The 21,154-nt window shown below is 36.8% G+C and overlaps 1 protein-coding gene across 11 annotated transcripts in view; it reads left to right on the forward strand.

Annotated features, from left to right (window-relative positions):
• Positions 1-15,958, forward strand: part of STXBP5 (syntaxin binding protein 5) — a 105,725-nt gene extending 89,767 nt beyond the window's left edge. For all 11 annotated transcript variants that reach the window (XM_003640994.6, XM_015284281.4, XM_015284282.4 and 8 more), the window contains 6 exons: positions 2,287-2,526; positions 3,955-4,324; positions 6,119-6,284; positions 7,092-7,203; positions 9,472-9,692; positions 10,279-15,958. In XM_003640994.6, coding sequence (XP_003641042.2) covers positions 2,287-2,526; positions 3,955-4,324; positions 6,119-6,284; positions 7,092-7,203; positions 9,472-9,692; positions 10,279-10,320 — 1,151 coding nt within the window. In that variant the 3' untranslated portion in view covers positions 10,321-15,958. The remainder of the gene's footprint in view (positions 1-2,286; positions 2,527-3,954; positions 4,325-6,118; positions 6,285-7,091; positions 7,204-9,471; positions 9,693-10,278) is intronic.
• Positions 15,959-21,154: the final 5,196 nt, after the last annotated feature.

Here is a 21,154-nt window from a genome sequence, read left to right on the forward strand (position 1 = left end):
TGATGAAGTGGTATGTAGTGAGCCATTGCACCATTGTTCCTTCCTCTTCATTTGAAAATATTCTATTAACAAGCCATAGATTCTTCCGTGACTTCAGAGTGAATAAATACACATTAACGCAGTTAAACCTTTTACTCCGTTATCTTCCATGAATCAGTTGTCCGCCTTCCACAATGCCTACATTGTCTGGCCAGTTAATTTTTGTTGCTGTTTTTTTCAATACGTCTGGAATTCGTACATATGCTTTTCAGATGTTCAAGCAGCTGCAACTGAAGAAATGTACATGTTATGCCTGTTGCATTAATTGTATTTTTCTTGGGAAAAGGGGAAGGATCTTACCTGAAATAAGGCATACAGAAAGTATGTTCACAAATCTTAAGTCAGAGGAGTAGAATTAAAGAAACGACATGTACCCTGAAAATTTAGTAAGCTGCTAGGATTTGGGTTAGCTTTTCTTTATGCAGAAGGTTTACAGTTGAGTTGTATTTTTATATTTTGAATGTATCGATACATTCCAGCTGTTTTTTTTACCTTAATTTGACTTAGAGACTACTTAAGCTTTTTTTTTTCAAAACATGTATTTTAATGTCAGCAAAATTCTAATGTTTAAATATATTCAGAGTGATTAACCTGTTAAAATTAAAAAAGAAAAAAAAGCAAGTAAATAGTCAAACCTTAAAGAAGCATCTTAAGAGGTTGTGGTCATCAGAAAAATTATAAAACACAAATAATCTTTTTCATCATTTTTAATTTAATTTGACTTCTTTTTCTAGACGATGTCAGTATCTGAGTGTTGACCTTTTTAATGATTGGTATTTTACATTTGAACTAAACAAAAATTAGCAGGATGGGAATTTTCCTGGCCTCGTTTGAGTGAGATATGTCTCTCCTGAGATATTCACTGTTTATACTTTTAGATGTCTGTATGCAGTCAGTTGAAAATTAGTTTGTATGCTTTTTCAAGTGTAGGTTAGATGTTCCTTGTAGAAATTTCTGCAGTCATTTAATGAAATGAGTATTTTGATACTTTAAGTACATAGTTAAATGTTGCTTTTTATTAGTCCTGCTTATGAAATGTCACTTGCAGCCATACTCCAGCCAGAGATCCAAAACAGTAACTTAGTTTTAGGAAGTCATGATATGACATGCATCAGACTTGTGCTGGTAAGGATTGTCTTGTGCTAAAATTTTAGAATTATGCATTGTGAAAATAAAGCATTAATTAAAGAGTGCACAGATAGGTTCAGACACGCTGATGTATCAAGTACTGCCACATGTGCAGACAGCACATGGCTAGAATAGAGCAGCGTGATTTCTAATCTGATGATTTTTGTTAGTATATGAATTCACTGTTAAGAGAAACTTATTTGCTAAGCAAAGAATAAGACATCCTGAAAAGTTTTGGTGCCATGTTGTACTGTATTCAAAAGAGAAATTTTCAGCTTTGTATACCAATTCCAAGTGGTGTTTGGTAGCCCTTACATGTTTCTCTGATTAAAAATTCAGATGTATGTTAATAGCCCAAGACCTTCTCTGGACAGTTTCCTGAAGTGGGACAATACTGAGAGTCATTGCAGATTATCAGGATGTCTGCATGTCATTGTAGTTCTTAAAATAGTTATATCTTCATAAAATCATTAAAGTGTGCTTTGTGGAAGCCAATGTTTTTTAATTTGCTCAATTAGATAATTGGCAGATAGGTATGTAATTCAGTTTTTTTTAAAGAACTCAATGATTGATAACTGCTGTTTCTACCTTGAGATAAAAAATGTCATGTTCTTTTCTAGGGAATGTAGTGACAGGACACAAAGGGTGAGAGTTTTAAATTAAAAAAATATATATAGACTTAGATATTAGAAACTTCACCATGAATGTGGTGAGGCACTGGAACAGGTTGCCCATAGTGTAGATGCCCATCCCTGGAGGCATTCAAGGCCAAATTGAATGGGGCCCTGGGCAGCCTGGTCTAGTTGGTGGCAGCCCTGCCCACAGCAGAGGGTTGGAATTAGGTGATCTTTAAGGTCCCTTCTAACATAGTCCACTCAATGATAAGTCATTCATGAAATTACCTAATTGCTATCTCTGCAAAGCTGGGATGCTTTGTTCAGGATAAAATACTGGAAACCAAATCAGGAGATACAATTAAGGAAAAATAAAATAGTTATAAAAATCAATAGAACGATACATAATATATGTATTTTATGCTAAACAACAAAACTGGAATAAAGTCTTAATTTTCTTAATTCCTATAATTAGTTCTTCTAATTAATACTGATTTATTTTCAGATGTTAAAGACAACTCTTTCAGTCGATCCAGGAGTTCTAGTGTAACTAGCATTGACAAAGAGTCACGTGAGGCAATTTCAGCTCTTCATTTCTGTGAGACTTTCACAAGAAAGGCTGATACATCACCTTCTCCATGCCTGTGGGTCGGTACCACCCTGGGTACAGTGCTTGTCATTGTACTGAACCTACCCCCGGGAGGAGAGCAAAGACTTCTTCAGCCAGTAATTGTTTCTCCTAGTGGTGAGTACAAAGCAGATGGGTGCTCAAGTCTGCTAAGTATTGTTGTTCTTCATGCTTTTTTTAATAATTTTTTTTCTCAGTCATGAATTAATTGGAAATTAATACGTACTAGCTAGTAAGTTTAATAATCTAGGCTGCTTTATTACCAGCCAGTAAGTTTAATAAACTAGGTTGCTTGCTTTATTACCAGAATTTTAAAGTTGCCAAGTTGATAATATGATCTCATAAAGTATAAAAATACATAACTATACATGTTGAGAAAAGTAGACTTTCTAGCCTTCATGTAGCCGATGACTATTATTGAACAGTGGAGATGTGCGTTTTAAGTATTTTCTAATTGCAACTTAAGAAGATTTTAGTGAATAATGGGGAAAAAAAAAAAAGTAAGGGCTATATATTCCAATAGTTCAAATATTAGTGATGAAATATTCCTTTGAATTACTGAGATACCTTGTTTTGTTTTACTGGTAAACAGCAACTGATTTTGTTGTAATGATACATTAACTTTTTTTTTTTTTGAATGATACTTAAACAAAGATAAAAACTGAATAATATACTGTTAGGAATAGATTTGGCTTTCCTACTACCACAGTTTCATTGCATAGCATGATGCTCTGCTCTACAACGAGCCCACAGCTGGCATCTGAACGTGAAAAATTGCACCCCTATGTGATTGAAGTAGTGATGTGAATGATGTGATCACTAGACCATGTTTGCATTAGCACTATTCAGATTTAGTGACGTTTTATGTTAAAGACAAGGCAACAAACCAGACAGTATGTTGAGTCATCAGATCTGCAGCATGAGCCCTGCAAAATGCTGCAATACATATGGTTTATTATGCATTTAATAAATGTTCCTGTTTCTACCTGTGTGTAACTAAATGAGTGAAAGAAGAAATGTATCAGCCTATGATTGGACACACAAAACAGTTGAGAAGGAAAACTTTCTTTCATTTTACGCTAGAGAAGTGGATTCATGTGTAAACTGCAGGGGAAAAAAAAAAGAAAACAAATTGCCAGTTTGTGAACCCATTTTGAAGGAAAAGTTCTCACTAATTGCATTTATGGTAGATACTGAGTGCACAGTGCACTCCTCAAGAGAGAATGAAATGAGTTGTACTTGACACTGAAATTCAATGTAAATGTGCATTCCGGCTTGGTTTTCCTAATAAATGTATACATTTACATTGATGTTAATGGAGTGTATGCATATATGTATTTCAACTTTGAAAACTGTTGTAATAATTTATTGAATGTTTGTGCACTTGTACATGTTTTAAGTCCAGAGATTGTAGATCTATTTCAGTAGATGCAAGTCTAAGCTCTAGTTTAGTTTTCATTCTTCTAGCTTCTTAAAGGAGTATTTTTTTAGTTTGAATGACAGTTTAGGACTGTTTTAGAAGTGTGCTCAATTTATATTTCCTAGGAACCATCCTGAGGCTAAAAGGGGCAATCTTGAGAATGGCTTTTCTGGATACCACCGGATCTTTAGTCCCACCTGCACACGAACCCTGGAGAGAACACAATGTTCCTGAAGATAAAGATGAAAAAGAGAAATCCAAAAAGCGACGACCGGTCTCAGTGTCCCCCTCATCCTCTCAGGAAATCAGTGAAAACCAATATGCAGTGATATGTTCTGAAAAGCAAGCAAAAGTTATCTCACTGCCATCCCAGAACTGTATTTATAAGCATAACATAACAGAGACTTCTTTTGTTCTTCGTGGAGATATAGTATCATTGAGTAACAGTATTTGCCTTGCATGCTTCTGTGCCAATGGACATATTATGGCTTTTAGGTAAGACCTAATGGATAGTAATGTATATGAACATATTTACTATATGAATTTTTTTCCAGAAGAATATGATTAAAATGGGCATTCAGTTCAGTGTTGATAAACTTCTAGCATCTGGAGCTGAATATTTTGATTATGTATTCCTATTAACTTTGCCTTTAACACATGAACAAGTTTATCATTTTAACTCATTACCATAATTCAACAAATAATTCCAAGCATGATATAGGTTCCTGAACTGTTGAAAATTGTCTCAACAATAAATTTACTCCTTGCTGGAAAAACCTGACCTGAATCAGACCTTAGCTGACCACAGCTCTGCATATTTTTGTGCAGCTGCTACAGTCCTGTCTGCTTCTCAGTCATGTCTTGGGCTTTCTGTTTTGTTCTGTAGCTTGCTCATGTCTCAAAGGTGAAATTAATTGATAGCAATTCTAGTATAAAAAAGTCATAAACAATAAGAGGTTTCTTTTATTAAAATGTGTATAGAAGTAATTTTGAAGGTACTAATGTCATTTATTTAATTTTTACCTGTCCTTTTTCTTAAGTGTTTATGAATGCTCTTTTCATTCTGAGTAGTAATATAGGGGAAAAAAAAAAACAAAAAAAACTGTGGCAAAGCAGTTCCCTCTTACTAGTTTAATCCAAGGAATATTCCTATTTTAGATGCATGCTGGGCAAATGTGTCATCACTGGTAGTGTGCTTACAGAAGAATGTTGCTTTTAATTTCTTACCTGTAGAATTTGCCACTAAAGTCATGTTATCTATTCTTCTTCCTTTTCTTTGTGAATTTCCTGCTCTTGGACAAAACCCAGTCTGTAAAATGCCAGCCTAACATCTAGAAGTCTCAATATCACTATGAAGTAGAGCAGAAGACAAAAAACTTATTTTAGCTTGTATGGTATTTTTTCTATATCATTAGTTTCAGCTTCAATTTTCCCCTTTAGTGCTTTTTTAGTCTTTAGTCTTTAGAAATAATAATCTTAGGCAGATTGTATCTGCAGCAGAAGCTGCTTAATATATTGCTTATCAGCAATATTCTGAAATTTGTAGCTAACGTGTGAAATCTATTTTTATAAATATTTCCCAGGGAGTATTTTTGAGGTACGGGTTCATTTAAGGTTCTGTTTATCAAGACATAAGGCATTCAGTCACTTCTTAGTTGCATTTAGTATTTATTTGAGGGAGAGAAATGTTTGGCAGCTTGAGCGTTATTACAGCATGAATGTGTAGCATCTGTTCTTCAGTAGCCTAATGCAGTAAGTACTTCAGTTATATATGCAGAAAGCAGAACAAACAAGGTAAGCAAAACAATGCTTTAAGATTTCATTTTAAATATACAGTCAGATGAATAAATTCATAAGAATGCCGTTTGAGGTTACTGAATTTACTTTTCCTTTGGAAACACTGACCTTGCATATTTCCCTGGGTTCTTAAGGACAGCTCTTGGCTTTCAGTTTTAGTCAAGAAAATCATCACTTGAGAGAAGAGGCAATTGTATATGAAGGGGAAAAAAGTAGATATTTATTAAAATATTTAATTAGTAATTATTGAATAAAGCTCTAAGTGTACCTGAGATTTACATACTCAGAGTATCATTTAAATGAAGGTTTCAAATGCATTTGTGATGCAGACGTCTAAGTTTCTCTTCTGAGGTTCTTCCGCGGAGTACTGCATATTTATGTTTGTAGATTTTCTAGTTGTATTAAATGATACCCTGTTTATACAGTACTTGTATGACCATGAGGAGAAAAATAATGTGACATCCTGTTACTTTTTTTTTAATTCTTTTTAAGTTTGCCAAGCTTAAGGCCATTGTTGGATGTGTATTACCTGCCACTCACTAATATGCGAATAGCCAGAACGTTCTGCTTCACCAATAATGGACAAGCACTCTATCTCGTCTCACCAACTGAAATACAGAGGCTCACCTACAGTCAAGAAACGTGTGAAAATCTTCAGGTAACGAATAAAACCAAATTTGCTGTCTTCAAATGTAGCTGCCCTCCAGGTAGTTCAGTTTTAAGTTTACAGTGCTTATCATGATTAAATTTGTCATAAACTAAGTGCTTCAACTTTTATGGCTTGATTTTGCTCACTGCCAAGTCTTACTCAGAGTGAATCATTTCCCCCACTCTTACGTTGTACTGTTTTCCATCCTCTTGTATTTGGAATGTATCTTACTTAATTTCCTTTTTAGTTTGTATGTATCTTTGTTTAATATGTACAGTTAATAGAACTCTTGTTCAAATAATTCTGGTGGAGATGCATACAGACATAATGTGGGAATACTAAGATACAAGGAAGCTATTATGTTGTCAGGATACTAACAATTTGAACAGATTCTCAACAGTGCTTCAACCTGCAAGTTGTATAGAAGGTAGATATAGCAGAATTAGTCTGCAAGCTCTGCTTTGATGCTATCCATGCATATGATTATTTGTAGAAGCAAGATGTTCATTTGAAACAAGATCAAAAGTGTTGCCCAAGTTGAGGGGAAGATACAGCTTTGCTCAAACACATTTCTTTGCAAATATTCCTGAGCTATAAGCTTGCAACTATCAGGACAGATGGTTTGGACAGATTTCCTAATAGTTTTTTACTTTTACTTCCTAAGTTGTGTTAGCTATCTACTGCAAAGGCTGATGCACATTAAAGAATATTCATTTTCATATTCAAATCCACAAAATAAATGGCCACAGTGACAGAGTATTCCATTAATTTGTATGTGAAATGATATATGCCTTCTTGTACCTCTTCATTGCCAAGGAAATGTTAGGTGAGCTCTTCACTCCTGTTGAAACACCAGAAGCACCAAACAGGGGGTTCTTCAAAGGCCTCTTTGGAGGTGGGGCACAGTCACTTGACAGAGAAGAACTCTGTAAGTCTTTTGAATTCTGTATCATTATGTTATTTCCACCCAGATATTGTCTGTGTTATTAGTGCATTCAGTTTTCAAAGAGGAAACTGAAAAATGGAATGAGGAGAAATACTTTAATACTTTTTTTATAGTTTTGTATGTTGTACAACTTCCCAACAATAGCAGAGAATTTGTTACTGTTTTCTCACAGACTGCCTTACCTCATTTATTCAGGATTGGATGATAAGGCAATAAATGGGACAACCAGTCTTATTTATCTTAAGTGTATAGCACTGTCTGTAATTCTCTTAATACTGCTAAACTGAAAGAAACTACTTCTAGAGAGCACTGTTTTGGACAGTAAGAAAATTAACTCTATTATACTTCAGTTAATTTCCTAGATTCTTTTTCATTGTTTGACTTGTATCTTAGGAATGAAAGAGAGGGCAGCACTGTATGATATTTCATTCAGTTCTCCATTCATAGTATGATACATTTCACATGTGGCCAAGATTTTATTGCTTTATCATTTTCTCATTACTTTTTGAATACAGATTTAATAAGTCTTTTGTTGTGGTTGTATGCAATATTTGAATACATTCAAGGGGAAGTAAATGAACTTTTGCTTAGTCATATATTTGCCAGATTAAACATTATATAATGTAACTTATATTGTTTTACAGAACTGTTCCTGTTTCAGCATGAAATATTGCTATTAAGCATACAAGATACCTGACAGTCCCTTTTTTTTGGGGGGGGGGGGGGATTTATCAAAATAACCAATAAAAATTAATCTTTATTTCTAATGCTTGTATATTTGGAATATGCCTGTATATATCAAATAGTTAGAGGCATTTTCCAATTTAAATATTACATTTGTAGTTGTATACGTGTAATACTTTGAAAGGTTGATCAAGTTGTTCAATTAGAGAAACCTGCATATAGAAGTTACACATCTAATTAGTGTAACTGGGACAGGAAAAAACTGCCCATTCATGGAAAAGGAAAACCACACTTAAAAAGTTATCTTTTTACATCACTACAAGTTTTCATCATATTGCGTTGACTCTTCTGACCTATTTTTAAGGAGCTCTCAAATGGGTTTTATAACCATCTTAGGCTTTGTAGTTTTCCATTTGGTTCAAATTGTCAGAAGGAAAATACTGAACAGGGAGAAAAGCTGGATGAATTGTGACCTGAAATGAGTTCAGTGACAACTGGGACATCTGGGAATGTCTTTGAAGTATTGGCGCTTAACATGAGGATCACTGCAGAATCTGCCTGTAATAAGTGAAATGACTTTAGATATGTTTCTCAAGAATAGAAATGTTCATAGTGTTAGTTGAAAAGAAATTTGTTTCTTTTTAGAAGCATAAAATCGGAAACCTGAAATTCTGCAATGAGATTTGTTGAGCATTCCTTGTTAGAGGTGGAAAAAAAAAGAAGTTAACTGTAATTCCATTGTTTAAAAGACAAAGCTACAAAACAAATCATCTCCCTATTTTACTTCAGCACCCAAAAAGGCAATTTGAGGCTTTTCCTCAAATTTCTGTAGAGCATACATTTCAGCTTGAGAGAGATTCATACCTCCATAAAATGTCTAGACTGAAGAAGGTGGTTGATGTCCCATTAAGAGCAAAGGAGATGTAGTCAGTACAGTCACTAGAGTGATAGCTGTTCAGTTTACTAATTACGTGTTTACTTCTGGATGAACTGATCTTTTCCTTATGTATGTTTCTTTCTTTTTAATAACATAGTCTGTTACAGTACTGGGAGCCATAATACGTGATTGTTCCATGTCTGAATCTAAACCTGAACTTCCACCAAAGGAAACTTATGCTGGTAGAGTCATACTCTCTTACTATACCAGCAAAGTACTTAGAGAATAACGACCACAGCTTGTATTAGCAAAGTTCTCCTGCTTTGCTGAATTCACAACACCCTCCCTGTGAAGCAAGCTATGTTGTTTAAAAACTGTTTTGCCAATACCATTCTGTTAATCATTCTGTTAATGACGGTGATGCCACCACTGTTCTGAGCGTTTCAATTTCACACCTGAGTTTTGACAAGGTTAAAATTGTGTAACATGCCTGGAAGCTCTGTGAAATATGCTTTAAAATCTCAATTTGATTAAATAGTAACAGAGTAATGAATATTATTCATATACATGTCTATGATGAGGTATGTGCAAAAACCCAGCTTTTTTTATAAATTAGTTACATTAATGTTTCTGTAATAATGATAAGAAACCTCACTTCTCTCTTTTTGCTGCCTTGAAAATGCCTCTAGTTGGAGAATCAGCATCTGGGAAGGCATCAAGAAGTCTTGCCCAGCATATTCCAGGGCCTGGAGGTATTGAAGGTGTCAAAGGAGCAGCATCTGGTGTAGTTGGGGAATTAGCACGAGCCCGGTTGGCACTGGATGAAAGAGGACAGAAACTAGGAGAACTGGAAGAAAAAACCGCAGCTATGCTTTACAGTGCTGATTCTTTCTCTAAACATGCTCATGAGGTAATTTAACTGCGTGTTAAACTGAGAGCATCACACTGATTGACTGTTACAAGCTTTACAAGTAACTGACTTCTGCTTTAAAGGCATTTTAAAGAAGTCTAAAGGGAATACAGTGTCATTTTTCATTTAGAGTTTGTTTCTCCTAATAAATATTAAGGTAAACAACGTTGTCTTTTGGCACAGTGGCCTGGAGTATACCATCTATCTGAGTAGTATGTAGAATTCCAAAAGGGCTGCTTGTTTCCCATTACTGAAAGGATTTGTCACTGAATTATATAAGTAATGCTCTGTGTGGGATTCCGTTTGTTTTTCCCTCAGTTAGCAAAAAGGGTAGCTATTCTCTTGAGTGTTTATGCAGATCTCTTTCCATGCCCCAAACCCCTGTACAACCTTCCTGCTCTCCCAAAATTGTTTTTCTGTCAGAGGCCAGAAGATCAGCAGTGATGTTAGCATTAGAAAATTTGTCATGCCAAACACACACTGTTCGGTAATGCTGCTTTGTAAGTGTCTAGTTTGTTTGTATCATTGCACTTTTTGGTGCTTAACAGAAACATTAATTAGAAATTGTTTGTCGTTTTTTTTTCAGATGATGTTGAAGTACAAAGACAAGAAGTGGTACCAATTCTGATGATGCTCATTGATTACATCATTTAATTTTGTCCTGATGAAAAAATCTTGGTTTTCATTAATTTTGACAGGAACATTGAAATTTAAAGGAGTATTCAACATTGGATAATGTTGTTTCCTAGCACAAATCACACACTGTTTTACCTCAGTCATGGCTTTAACTGAGGAGCTTTATATATGAGAGAAACACACACAAAGAAAGAAAACGCGAGTGTTTCTTCACTGTTGGAGATAGCTGAGAGTTGGAATACAGAGCAGGTAATTGGAACATGTGAAAAAGAGGTAAAGGAAGAATGTAGTGTGATGGGCAGGGGCAATTCAGGGTCAATCCTGTGTTAATATCTCATGCCAAAAGTTTTTGTGCTGTTGTACTTGCTGCCAGTGTTATACCCTCCCTGTGAGGAGAGGCAATAAATCAGGGGTCCAAGAGCTGGAATAAAGTTGTTTGTCTTGCTGGACAGTAGCTGACTTAGGCTTACCCTCTCTAGGACTCGCTATATTTACCGTTATTGTTGAAGAAGAGTGGAAGCTTGCTGTCATTTCTTTCATCAGAAAAGCTGGAAGCTCAGAAGATTTCATGTTGAAAATTGTATACATAGTTGACCTGTGCATAGTCTTTTCTTGGACCCCGATCTAGTATTCTTGTATTCACATCATATTCTGTGAAGTGCAAAACAAGAGAATACACAGTTTTTGCATTAAAAGAAGTCAAGTGAATATGACTGGAATGTGTCATGCTGGGAGTTTTCATTTGTGTTATGGATGTGCAATGTGAAATGTGGTAACATATTCATTGTGGTAAGAATAATTCAACTTTAGTTACGTATTTCTTTTTGCCAAAAATAGTTATTGGTTCAGTTTGTGTAATGTTTAGAATTGGCTGTGGGTTCCATTCATGCTGTGAATTTTTATAGAACTTTAACAGAATGTATCTTTACAGCCATTAATTAAAATAGCTGAGATAGTTCTGCTTAAAACTTAAGTTCTGGATGCCCCTTTAATCCTTTACTATTAAATCAGATAATCTTGTACTCAGGTTTTCAATCATTTTTACACACCGTGGAGGTGCTGATGCATGAATAATGGCAAGCATCTAATGTTTAATAATTGTCAGGATATTGTTCAGCCAATTTCTAAATTCTGCTTGTAGAGCTATTTTACAAGTACCTATCTCAGCCCCACCAAATGCTAAAGGCAGCTTGCCTGAAGTTTGGATTTAGTCTCTATACCAGTATTTTCAGTTATGTGGGAAATAATAGGTGTCCACTAAAACTTCAGAAATTGGTGAAATAATCATCGAGTTGGGTGAGGTAAATACTTTAGCTGAGTGAACGTGTTAGTGGCTGCTGCACTGAAGCTGTAACAGTGGGGTTGACCAGAGGTCTTTTTAAAATAAATGTTTGCATTTGAAAAATGAATTTGGCCTATGTTTTCCTCAAAAAGGCAGAAGTAGTTACTGACAGTTTTTATTTTACTAAAGGGAATGCTTAGAAGCTGGTAGGTCATTCTGTAGGTTATTTCTTGCAATATGGTCTGAAATCATTTGAGTCTGCTTGTCCAAGTACCACGTTCTATGTGTGTTTTTTTCCCACACACGTTCCAAATGTTGCTCAAGCCAAATATGGGCTATAATTTGTATTTTAAACCTATTTTCAGGTATGTAGATATGTGATCCTTACAATGCACATAAAAAGATGCCAAATAGTAAAGTTAATGATGGTTCTTAATTCATTTTTAAAATTTGTCACTCATCCCAGCAAGTGCACTTTGGGTTTTGTAGCACAAATTGATAAATGTTATGATTTTATCTATCACTGAATAGCTTGAGTTGGAAGGGACCTTAAAGATCATCTGATCACCACTCCTGCTGTGGGCAGGGTTGCCACACGATAGATGAGGATCTATCATGGCATTTGCTAAGAATAAATGATTTTTTTGTTGTCAGTATGAAAGCCTACAATACCATGTGAGTTCAAGGACCTTAACAGATTTGAACATCACCATTTGAACATGCGGCATTATGATTTATTGGTGTCTCCTTACTATATCTATTGAGGCAATGTTAGCTCTGGTTACTTAACTCTGCTTTCCATTTGTATTTTTTTGCCTCCGCCTACTTTATGTCCAACTAATGCATGTTTAAAACAATATGATTTTGTCTTAAGTCCAGGTAAACTATGGTCATACAATTGACAAAAATAGAACATCCTACCTGACGTTTTGCATCCTTCCTTTTCTCACATTCATAAATTGGGATAACCGATTATTATTTAACTTGGTGAAGATAAAACTGTACTTCAGAACAACAGAACCATCCTGGAAAATTAGTCTGGTTAATCTCTGGGGGGAGAAGATGGCCTAAATATGCAGCAAATTGTCTTATAAATTCTAAGGAAGATGGCCTTGGCTTGGAAGAAAAGCATACTGAACTTTCCCATTGAGATACATTTGTTGACCACCAGCAAGCGAAAAATGAGGCAGTGAGAGACCATGTGCCAGAGGAGAGTAGAGGTTTGTTTGGTATTATAGAATCTGTCGTAGTTGAATCTTTTGTTGCACATGTTTCTGGGAATGAAAACTAAAGAAAGAATAGCTCATGAGATGGATACAACAGTGGTTCTTGGTCAATAACAGGGGCTATGTACAATCTCAGTGTAAAATGTTTCTTTTTCCTTCTCTGTGGAAGGAAGTTGATCATAGACGTATGTTATTCTGCTCTTGGTGGTGCACTTTTTTGTACAGCAAAGTACATTGAAATCCTTTTGGGGGGAGGCACCCCTGATTTTTTTCGCTAGCATTTTAGTTGTGTGAAACTTTTTTAGAGTGTCTGGAAAATTACAAGATGCAATTGAGCTATTACTTTTTTTATTTCTTTTGATGGAAGTGTAAGAAACTGCTGCTACCTATCTGTTTATATGTAGTGTGTCTCATTAGGAACTGTAAACTGAAGAAGCTTTTCTTCACCTTAGTCCTGCCAAATTGTAACTTCTGAATGTCGACATGTGTAAATATGCGTGTATTCCAAATAAGTCTGAAAGTGTTACACCACGGGCATCTCCAGTGATTTGTTCTTCAGCAAACAGTTATAAAATGTAGTAATATATAGTTGTGCTCTTTGTCTGTCAATTTACAAAGATTTTTGCCTGAGGTGGTATTTACATGACAGGTGATGTTAGAAAGCTACATCCAAAGGAGGATTTTGGAGGCAAGTTCATCTCCTTTTCCTTTTTGTTTTCGTTTACTCTTTTCCTTTTCTTTTTTTTTTTTTCTTCTAATTTCCTTCTTGCTTAATTAATAGCACTGATCTTTCCTGAAGATTTAAACTTGAATTTTTCCTGCACTTTAATTCAGTCATGGTATTTTATTCCTTAATTTTGTTTCTGCATTTGTGCGGTTCAGGTTCATTATTTGTATATAAGTACACACATTCAGTGAAGAGTTTAGAGCAGGTTACCTTTGGGCACATTTGCTAATTATGTGACTATAATTTAGAATGTGTGTTTTCTTAGCAAAATATGTATATACAAGTATATACAACGTAGAATCTAATGAGAAGCACTTATCCTGTGTCAGCATTGAGTTTATAAATTACTGCAACACTTTCAGATTTGTTACTAGATAATACAATAAAAATCTGTTATATTTATACATACTGCTTAAGAATATACTTTTAGTTTTAAATAATTTTTATATGTACACTTCTACCTTTAATTTTAAAAAGACTTATGTTCAATTTTTAAGTCAAAGTACTTAAAGTGTGTATATTATCCATAGAAGAAGTTGTTTTAAGCTTATGAATACATTCATATCTCATATCGAGATGATACAATTACTAAGCAATGACAACAAATAGCCCATTTTGCTTTGCAGAAAATAATCCTACTTATTTTTATTTCCCATTTCGAACATTCTTAAAAATTTCCCTAAGTACAAAGGGGGAAGATGGTGCATTCAAATAACCAACACAACATCCCCTTTTTTCCTCAAGAGCTGCAGACTGTGGCTGTCCAAATTTCTATGAGGTTTTTTTTTTAATTTTAAATAATCACATGCAAGAATTTTTAGACATATTTCTTTGGACTCCTTAAGTTCCCAAAAAATCTAAGTGAGGTTTGTCCAATACAGATTTTATTTGACTGATGTTCAGGTCTTCTTTATACATCAGCTCTTTACATGTAAATCATTTTTTTGTTTTGTATTCCAAATGTGTGTCGAAAAACCTATAGCCTGTGACTGAAGGGCCCCTTCCTCTTTCTCATCATGGTTCCACATACCCCGTAGGGATACTGATGGCAGCTGAAGTTCAGCATGGGGGTACGATGGGAAAGATAGACAAGGACTTGCCAACCTCTGTAAGTTTACAGGGTAATTTGTTAGTTTTCTTCATTCTAGCTAATTTCTTGCATACCGTGAAATTTTCACATACTTTGTAGACAAAAGGAATTATATTTGGAGGGGAGGGAGGAAAAAAAATCTATGGGGTAGGTGAATCAACAAGTGCACTAGTCTTATTTGAGTTTTCATTGAGAAGCTAATTTAAGCTGGGCCAGTTTCTCTTTCTTACGCGTGTTATGAAGATGTGCTATCTATAATCTATTTTATTACTATTCCAAGCCAATGGGTGTACTGTGTTTCTGTGTTCTTTTACACTAAGATTTAGGCTGAAAGGTGTTGGTGTTAGTAAAGAAGAAACAAGGCGGAAACATACAGCAGTCAAAAGAAAGGTGTCGATCAGCATTCCTTTTGGTTTTTCATGTAACACGCCTAGAAATGTTTAAGTCATACAGACATAGGTTTTTTTGACACTTGCTTTTGTTTTCATTAGTACCTAAGTTACATATTACCAAGCAAAAAAAAAATAACACGAAGTTAAACTGTTTCAGTTGAAAATATGTAAGGAGTTGTATGTGGATTACCACTACCATTCAGTTAATAGGTGATGCAAAGGGCGTGGGGTGGGAACATGTTTTAAATATTCCCTTTTAAAAAAAGAACTGTAAATAAGCAGTACTACGTTATTTTAGACCTGAGCTCTGCTATCTGTAGTGGTTAGAACTAGGAAAACATGCTGCTTTCTAGTTATGCTACTGCTTCATTGTACCAGCATCATGGCGGGGGGGGAAGAATCAGTAAATTTTTCTAACATTGCCCACCTGTGGGTAAGCATGCTTGAAGTGTAGCAGTTCTCGTTTATGTATATCTTAGTGTGTACATGTACGTTTTTTCTTTGTTCATTGCAACTTCTTTTTGTTTGAATCTTGCTGAGCCCCACTAGCTCTTCTGAGGGTGATTACTGGAATATGCATTTTTAGGTAGGGTTGCAAATCCATCTGTCTACAAATATAGTTTCATATGAACTGCAAACTGTACTGTTACAAACACAACTATGTTAGATCGCATAGAGTTATTTTACTTACATGTACTTGAACTGAACTATGTCATCATAACAAAGTTAAAAAAAAAATTAAGTATGGAATATTTTTGTAAATAAAAATACCTGTGCAGCTGGTATTTTAAATTTAAAATGTATTATACATTAATGTTTCAGAAAAAAATGTTCATATATGTGTATATGAATGTGTCATTATGCTGAAGGGCTCTGATTGGGCAAAAATAAACTATTCAAATCTCTCCTGAAATGAGTCTAACTTAATCTTTTTCTTTTTCCCTCTAGCTGTCTGGAGCATGCAGTCACTCCAGACTTGCCAAAAGTCTTAACTTTGCTTAAGATTTTGGTATCCCTTATAGTAGGAACATCTTGCAAGGACAGCTTGCAATCCATTACATTTTGTCTGCTGTCTTGGGGAGGAGCTTTGTAAACATGATCTGAACAATGCTGAATCTGGAGGGAGACTGGGACAGTATTTCTGAAATGCATTCTGAGATTCCACCTATTGCTGCACCTCGGTGGAATTCTTTTAGTCTCATGACGTCTCTTCAAGTAGGGAAATATTTCAGTGCTGTTGGTTTTTGTTTGGGAATTAATGTAGTGAGGACACAATTTCATCTGTGTGAAAAATTTACTGGTCCCAGACCTTTACCTCCTTTTTTTTTTTTCCTCCCCTCTAGTGCCTGAACCTTAAACTGTGTAGGAGATGGAGTTATAAATAAGATTTAAATGTATATCTGTCTTAGCAGCAGCCCAATTACACAGAAGTAATTGTTGTAATCTTCTGCCTTCACCAGCACCGTGGCAAGAGTAACTTCCTCCTGAAGCTGTGTGACTGCATGTGGTGTCAATGGAGTCACAACAGAAGGGAGGGCATTGGCCAGTTGAGACTGCAAAGTAAAACACTTTGATGTAAAGAAAGCCAGGTTTTGATGAGTGCCATGTAAAAATTGGTCTTTCTCACCCATGTTATGACAGTTCTGCTAACAACTTTAAATGAAATGCATCTAGGCCCTGCTGACACATGAGGATATGCCCAGTAGTATTGAGCTGTGCCACTCTGGATGTGTTGCAGATGCAGATTGCTTATTAGAAATAGGGCTAAACTGTGCACATGAAACTTCATTTATATTTACCATCTTCAGACATGCACATGCATACCTATGTATAGGCTCCCAAAAAATAAGCACTCAGCTATGTACCATATTGTGGAAAGCCAATTTCAAGCCTGAAGACTCTGCTCCTTGTGACTTAACCTGGTGAAAAAGCAAAGCTGACACAAATTGTGGCTGTTGGACATAACGCTGTGCATTGCTGATGGCAAGAAATGACCTCAAATTTCTCTGATACCTGTCGAAAGGACTTTCTTTAACGTGTGTTATAAACTGTTTGTATTGGTATCTTTTGTGATTCCTAGTCATGGTCTGCTCCCTTCCAGTTGCTACAGGTAGTATAAAAAAAATGGGGAGAAAAAAATGTAGTTCTGAGCCTGGCTACATTGGCTTCAGTGTGGCAAAAGAACAACTGGTGCGGCTCAGGTGACGTAGAACAGAACGATGAGGTTTGGCTGAGCCAGTTGGCAGATCACCTATTGACTTCTTGCAGCATTTTTGCAGCTACTGTGGCTAAAGAAAGCTTGTAGGAATGCACTTAAAAGGAAGCAGTGGGGCTGTTCTGATATTTACAGGGAGCTGCTTCCTAACATAAACAATAGTGTGAAAAAAGAGAAGCAACACTGGAGGAAAAAAAAAACCAACCAGAATTGATGATGTTTGTCACAGCTATCCAACAACATAAGACCTGGCATACTGCTGTAGCTCTGACAGGGCATGGGGTGCTGCGCAGGCAATAAACATGGAGGCGAGCAGCTCATGCTTACTGCTGAGAAGAGCAAAACAAAGGAAGGGAGGACAGCACAGGAGGAGGACACCAGCACAATGCAGCAGACTTCCAAAATGGTCCTCAAGAAGTGTGTCACACAAGGAGACAGAGTGAAGAGTCTGGCATTGCTGCCACCTCCATCACATCCAGACCAGGGGTTCTGCCTTTCTCCAAAGGATACAGGTGGGCCTTTGTGCAGGGCTGGTGCTGAGAGGAGAGCAGGTTGGGAGGCCCAAGGCTGGGCCATGGGGAGGGCTGACAAGTCACGGCCTGGGCTGGCTTTTTAAGATCCTGGGGTGCAGAGGAGGGAAGGAGTGCAGGAAACCAGACTGGGGGGTACCTGCATTGTGACAGGCAGCAGGAGGGCCTGGGGAGGGAGGTGGCTGCATTGGCCAAGGGCAGTGGGAGGAGGTCTGTGGAGGGAGAGCTGATGCTCTGACGGTACAGCAAAACTCAGCTTTGCTTGCCGAGGACTGAAGTTTTGCAGACATGAGGCATCACTGGAGAGCCCTGAGAAGCAGCTTGTTTTATCTGACCATTCCAGTTCACACTGTTAGTTTTCCGTTAAAACTTAGCAACAGTGCACAAAACAAGGGCCATGTTGGCAGAGCTGCTTACAGCCTCTCATCTCTTGAGCTTCGAGAAAATCCCCAGGATCAGGAGGAGCAACACCATTGTGTGGGTCCTTCAAAACCTGGGTGAACCCAACCCTCGGGAACACTGCACCACATAATCCTGCTCATTGCTAACTTGTGTTTGTGGGGAAATTCACGTTTATTAGAGGATGCTTTACATGGGCTGCTCAAGTGAGGGGCTGAGAGTTGTAGCAAAGGGGCAAATGTTCATCAAGGTGCATCATTAAGGCAGCGGTGTGGCTTTTTACCTAAGCCTGACTTTAAGGAACGGAGCCCTGAATTATTTAGCCATTACTACAGATGATCAATAGTAAGGATGGCACACAATGAGAGTACCCGGCTCCTCTACGTTAGGATTTCATAGATGACAGTGTTTTCTACATCGCCATAACTCTGATGCGTTCTTCCCAACCTTCTCTAGAATGAACAAATCTGCCTTTGTCAGAAGCACAGCCTTTGGGCTCCTGGGCTGTGTTCAGACACCTCAACACAGTGTTTTCTCAGGAGTTTTTAAAAATAAAAACAAAGTGCCTTATAGTAGGCTTCTATTATAAAATGTCATTGTGTGTAGATTACAGGTTTTGCTGGAGTTTAACAGTCAATCTTTTCCATATGAGTGCATGCTTTTGGCTGGGAAAGCTATTATCTGAATATAATGGGTTTCTTTTCAAGCCAAAAACTAAGTATGGAAGGCACATCCAACTGAAATGAGAAATGCTGCATTATTTCAGGTTTTTGTACAACTGCTCTTATTTCTGACAGTGGTTTTGCTGAAGACAGTGGTTTTGCAGAAGAGATGCAATCTTTCTTAAATAGCCTATAAATAATAACTAAAAACTGAATTGGAGGCAGCATAAATAGAGACAATTAATTCAACTGAAAAAGGCTAATTTTCATTCTGGTTGCCCACGGCAGCATAGAATCAGCCCAGACCAAAAACTGTCTCTGCTACAGCATGTGTGCTGCAGGATGGGGAGAGGTAGCACTGTTGGGTCTGTGTCCTCCTGTATCCTGATGGACAGAGAAGCAATCAGAATTTGTAGGGGATTGCTTTCCATGTGACGTGACCTTCCTCTCTGTGGATCAAATGGTGACAAGAAATCAGTTCTAGAAACTCTGTAAACAACTGAACCTTAAAAAAAAAGATTCTAAATCTTAGTACTAACCAGCGCGCGTTTGTACCCTTAAATGCTGCTGTTAGCTGGCTGAGAACTTTTCCCCACCCTATTTTTTAGCTTATCTGTAATCTGTATAGACTCCAGGAAGCCACGTTAGCCTCTAGGCAATGCATATGATTTGTTTACTCAAAGAGCTTCCTGAAATCACAGCACTGCAACGCTGTATGTTATTAAAAGATAAAAAAAAAAGAAAAATGTATTCTTGTCAGGGGAAGGGTCAATGTCATATCCCTGCTGTATCTGGTAAATTCAGATTTAAAGCCAAAAGAGTTTGGAAGATACTTAACTGAAGGCATCATATTCAGCAAAAACCTCTCATGATATCACGTTGTTTCCTGTGCTGGGCTCCACTCGGTGTTGTTAGGGGAAAAATATCACCCTTCCATGCAGCTGACTGTCAGCTTACCTGTCTGAATACCTACAGTAAATTACATGTCGTACGATAGCGGAACAAATTCAGAGGAAACCCATCTGTACAGCATGTGTGCCTGTGTGCGGGGAGAGCAGGGCTGTGCAGGTCTGGTAGGATCACTGGAGACGTTGTCCCTTTCCAGTCATGAGATGTGGTTCTGCTCTCTCTGAAAGGAGACTTATAAATGGCATTGGTATGTGGTGTATCTCAAGGAGAAAAGGTGATAAAAGTAGTTTAAGTCAAAATGAGAGTGGATGTGACTGGATATTGGAAGAAGCTATTCAATGGGAAATCAGAAGTCATTTTTACAGGACTGCATTCCAGAGTGAATATTCTTTAGGTTTTTACTCCAGGACTCAATTAACTTGTATACTTTGTTTACATACCTATATTTTCATTCGATTTAACCCTTCTGGAGGGTTACTGTAAAGCATTTTTAGAAATTGCAATTACAATCTGCATAATCATTATTCTTGATCTGGAAAATTATTGGAAAAACATAGAAATCACTTCAAGTGTATTTGATGTGCTCATTTCTAGTCCGTGATGAAGGCAAAGCAGCCCAACTTTTTATTAACACCAACGTCTATAGAGTTGGGCGGCGGGGGGAGGAAGCACAGCAGTGTGTTAGGAGCACGAGGCAATCTGTTCTGCCAGCTAAATTGTAGGAATCCATCACATTGCAATGAGGTTCTCAGAGGCAATTTAGGCAACTTTGTTTGATATACTTCTCAGAACAGTAATGGTGACAATAAACCGCACAGAAAACAATTTACCCCGTTTCTGACAATTATTCTTTCAGTGTTGTGGTGACCCCATCAAACAGTGACGTGCATTAACAAAACCCAGCATTTCAGCCAAGGATAAGGGAAGAATAACAATGCCTGAATGGGTTCATTCTGAATCTAATAGCCAGTTGAAAAACCTATAAAGTTTTTACTAAGCATATAGATTCACCTAAGTAGGCAATGTTCTTACTTATTCTTTCACTAAAGAAAAAGATGAGATGCTTATATCCAAGGACTTTTCCACAAAGGGCTTGAATGTCTTTCACAAATCTCAGCTCCTGGAAACTGCTTTTTCAATAGCATTTTTCTGACGGCAGAGAATCAAATATTTAGAATGTGCAGTTTCATTATTTCACAATCAATTTCTCTCCTCCAGAATGAACAAGTGCAAATAGTTACTTCTATGTTCCTGACAAAGAGGCACACGACTTTTTTCCCCCCGTGTAGCAAGGCTGTCCAGCCATCAGGTACGTCTCCTGCAGTTGTTCTCAAGAAGAAATTAACAGTGTTCAGTGCCTTGGTACGATAGTGTATAACAGCAGCAGCTTATGA

The sequence above is a fragment of the Gallus gallus genome, chromosome 3 (genome assembly GCF_016699485.2).
Source record: "Gallus gallus isolate bGalGal1 chromosome 3, bGalGal1.mat.broiler.GRCg7b, whole genome shotgun sequence".
Taxonomy (NCBI): Eukaryota; Metazoa; Chordata; class Aves; order Galliformes; family Phasianidae; genus Gallus; species Gallus gallus.